At 46.3% G+C, this 2,944-nt stretch overlaps 1 protein-coding gene and 1 pseudogene across 2 annotated transcripts in view; one reads left to right on the top strand and one right to left on the bottom strand.

Moving 5' to 3' along the window:
- The window catches only part of LOC113219683 (protein FAM25A-like), a 3,967-nt gene extending 3,638 nt beyond the window's left edge, over positions 1–329 (top strand). The window contains exon 3 of the mRNA XM_026446778.1: positions 196–329. Within this exon, the coding sequence (XP_026302563.1) occupies positions 196–329 (134 nt within the window). The remainder of the gene's footprint in view (positions 1–195) is intronic.
- Positions 1–2,944, bottom strand: part of LOC111529800 — a 712,005-nt pseudogene that overhangs the window by 501,978 nt on the left and 207,083 nt on the right. The gene's annotated exons all lie outside the window — the stretch shown is intronic.

Genomic DNA, 2,944 nt, shown 5'->3' with positions numbered 1-2,944 from the left:
TCTATCTATAATAACACAGTAACAGGCTAACCTATCTTTTCCCCACACATTCTGCCAGGAGTCCTGCTGCCCTTGGTCCCATTGGGCCACTCCTGGGACTAATCCATTAAGATGGCCACATCCCACAGGCCACTCAAGGGGACACAAGTTCAGCGGGTGGATCACTAGGACATTCTTCCTCTTTCTTTCCAACAGCCATTGCCGAAGCCGTAAAGAAAGTCCAAGAGTCAGGGGACAAAAAGATGAAGGAAGTCACTGAGACAGTGACCAACACAGTCACAAATGCCATCACCCATGCAGCAGAGAGTCTGGGCAAACTTGGACAGTGAGTGCACCTGCTGCCACGGCCCACCCTTCCCGAGTCCCAATAAAAAGCGGTGAGATGAGTATATCAAGCCCTGGATTTATTCCCATTTGGATGGAAACACTAGGCAAAGGATTTTCTTGTTGATATGAAATGTTTTAAATATGTATGGAGTACATTTTAGTATTTGTTACATGCACAGAATGTGTGGTGATCAATCAGGGTGCTTAGGGTGCCCATCACCTTGAATATTTGGTATTACTATGTGTTGGGTACATTTCAAGTCCCCTCTTCTAGCTACTTTGTTTTTTGTGTTTGTTTTGAGACAGAGTCCTGCTCTGTCGCCCAGCCTGGAGGGCAATGGTGTGATCTTGGCTCACTGCAACCTCTGCCTGCCAGGTTCAAGCAATCTCCTGCCTCAGCCTCCTGAGTAGCTTGGAATACAAGAGCAGGCCACCATGCCTGGCTAATTTTTTATTTTTTATTTTTTGTATTTTTAGTAGAGACAGGGTTTCACCATGTTAGCCAGGCTGGTCTCGAACTCCTGACCTCCAGTGATCTGCCTGCCTGGGCCTCCCAAAATGCTGGGATTATAGGCATGGGATACCGTGCCTAGCCTTCTAGCTACTTTGAAACATACAATACATTCCTGCTAACTATAGTCACACTAGGTGAAGTATTTTTCAACAGAAACCCTTTGCATGTCCCCTGTGTCTCCTCTGCTGAGGCGGACACTGTATTGGGGCCCATGCTGCTGGCTGGATAGGTCCCCATGATGAATCAGATGCTTCTCTCTCACGCTAAGATCTTTCATGTCAGGAAGGGGCTCTTCTGGATGAATAGTGTCTGTGCTACATTTCCTAAAAAACTGTTTCCCAGAAACTATATGTAGCTTTCAGCCACCTCAGTGCTTCAAGAACATGCTAAGCAGGGGACCCTCATTTGTCTTGTATATTTTTGGGATTTTTCTTGAGATGTTCTTGCAGGACTCAGGGCAGATAACAGACCAGCTTGATGAAGAATTTAGCAAGGCAGGCCCCCACTGAGCTGCTTCCTGTTCTCCCAGAGCTCAGATAAGCATTTCTGCTGAACAGTTACAGAATCTGGTCAAGGAGAGACTGAGTCATTGCTCAGTCACCCTGGAAGCTGCTGTTGATTTTTTGCTTTCTTTTTTTTTTTTTAAGATGGAGTCCCGCTCTGTTGCCCAGGCAGGAGTGCAGTGGCATGGTCTCAACTCACTGCAACCTCCACCTCGTGGGTTCAAACAATTATCCTGCCTCCGCCTCCTGAGTAGCTGGGAATACAGGCACCCACCACCATACCCAGTTAAGTTTTTGTATTTTTGGTACAGACGGGATTTCACCATGTTAACCAGGATGGTCTTGGTCTCCTGACCTCATCATCCGCCTGCCTTGGCCTCCCAAAGTGCTGGGATTACAGGCGTGAGCCACCACACCTGGCCCAGAATATTTATGCAGAGACTGATGTCAGGCCTAAGTGTTGATAGTGGGTAGTAGTGGGCAGATGCCTGGCCCTCTCTCTTTCTTCTCATGAGCAAGTCAGTATCATACAGGTTAAACATATCTTTAAGTAGCATTTAACCTAAAAAATTTTTTTAATAAAGAAAGCAATAATTTATAAAAATATTGCATCCTCTATTTATCTTGCTGGAAGCTATTTGTTCTTAGCAGAAATAAGAAGAAAAGGTGTTTTGCTTAAAAAATAAAGGAGTTGCTCACCCTATTTCTGGATCTCGTCTAGAATTGACCTCACAGTTTGTGAACAGCCCAGGAATAGCCAGTGTTTTAGCTTTGGAACGTTTGCCACTTTCCAGCTACAGCTGGATCTTATATCTTGGTTTGGTTCCTGATGACTTTCAAATTCTCCTGATCCAAACACAAGCGCAGAAGCACGAGCACATTGTTGGTGGCAGTATAGACTGAAACACCCTCTTTGAATGGCAGTTCCTCTCACAGGACTTTATTCTCCAGGTGTGCACAGGTACACACAGGTGCCCAAAGGATAAACACACAGATTTATTGTAGCATAATTGTTTTACCAAGCGATTAGAAACATCCTAGAATGTTAACCAAATCAAAAAGGTTTGCTCTGCTTATTAGGTTTGGTGTACAATATGGAGGTGACGTCTATCACTTCCAGTGTATTATAGATACTTTAGCTCGAAAAATGACATCTGTACTTACATGGACACCAAAAGGGACTGGTTAACGAATATTGCATATACAGCAGTGTGGGGCAGCTCTGGGGCCAGGGATGACCGTGACCGTGGTTGTGGTAGCTCTAGGACAAGCCCGTGGACCCCAGGAAGCGCTGTGAAATGGGCTGGCTCTGGAGCCAGCCAGGAGGACACTTACTACAGATGCTCAGAAGCACCACTGGAAGCTCAGATGTGGGTGCCCCCGCCAGAAGCAGAGAGGGGTACAGAGAAGCTATAGAGAAGCCCTTCTGATGGGCCAGGGCTCAAGCTGACTCCTTCCAGGATCCAGGAACACCAAGAAGCAATATGAAACCTGTTCATGAGAGGAGTCAGGAATGCCTTCGACTGAAGAAATGAGACCTCCCCGTGACCAGAGAGGATATGGGGAGAACTACCAGCTGCTCCACTAACCACACACCCTC

The sequence above is a fragment of the Piliocolobus tephrosceles genome, chromosome 9 (genome assembly GCF_002776525.5).
Source record: "Piliocolobus tephrosceles isolate RC106 chromosome 9, ASM277652v3, whole genome shotgun sequence".
Taxonomy (NCBI): Eukaryota; Metazoa; Chordata; class Mammalia; order Primates; family Cercopithecidae; genus Piliocolobus; species Piliocolobus tephrosceles.
Note: the sequence above shows the minus strand (reverse complement) of the source record. Positions and strands in the feature narration are given on the sequence as shown.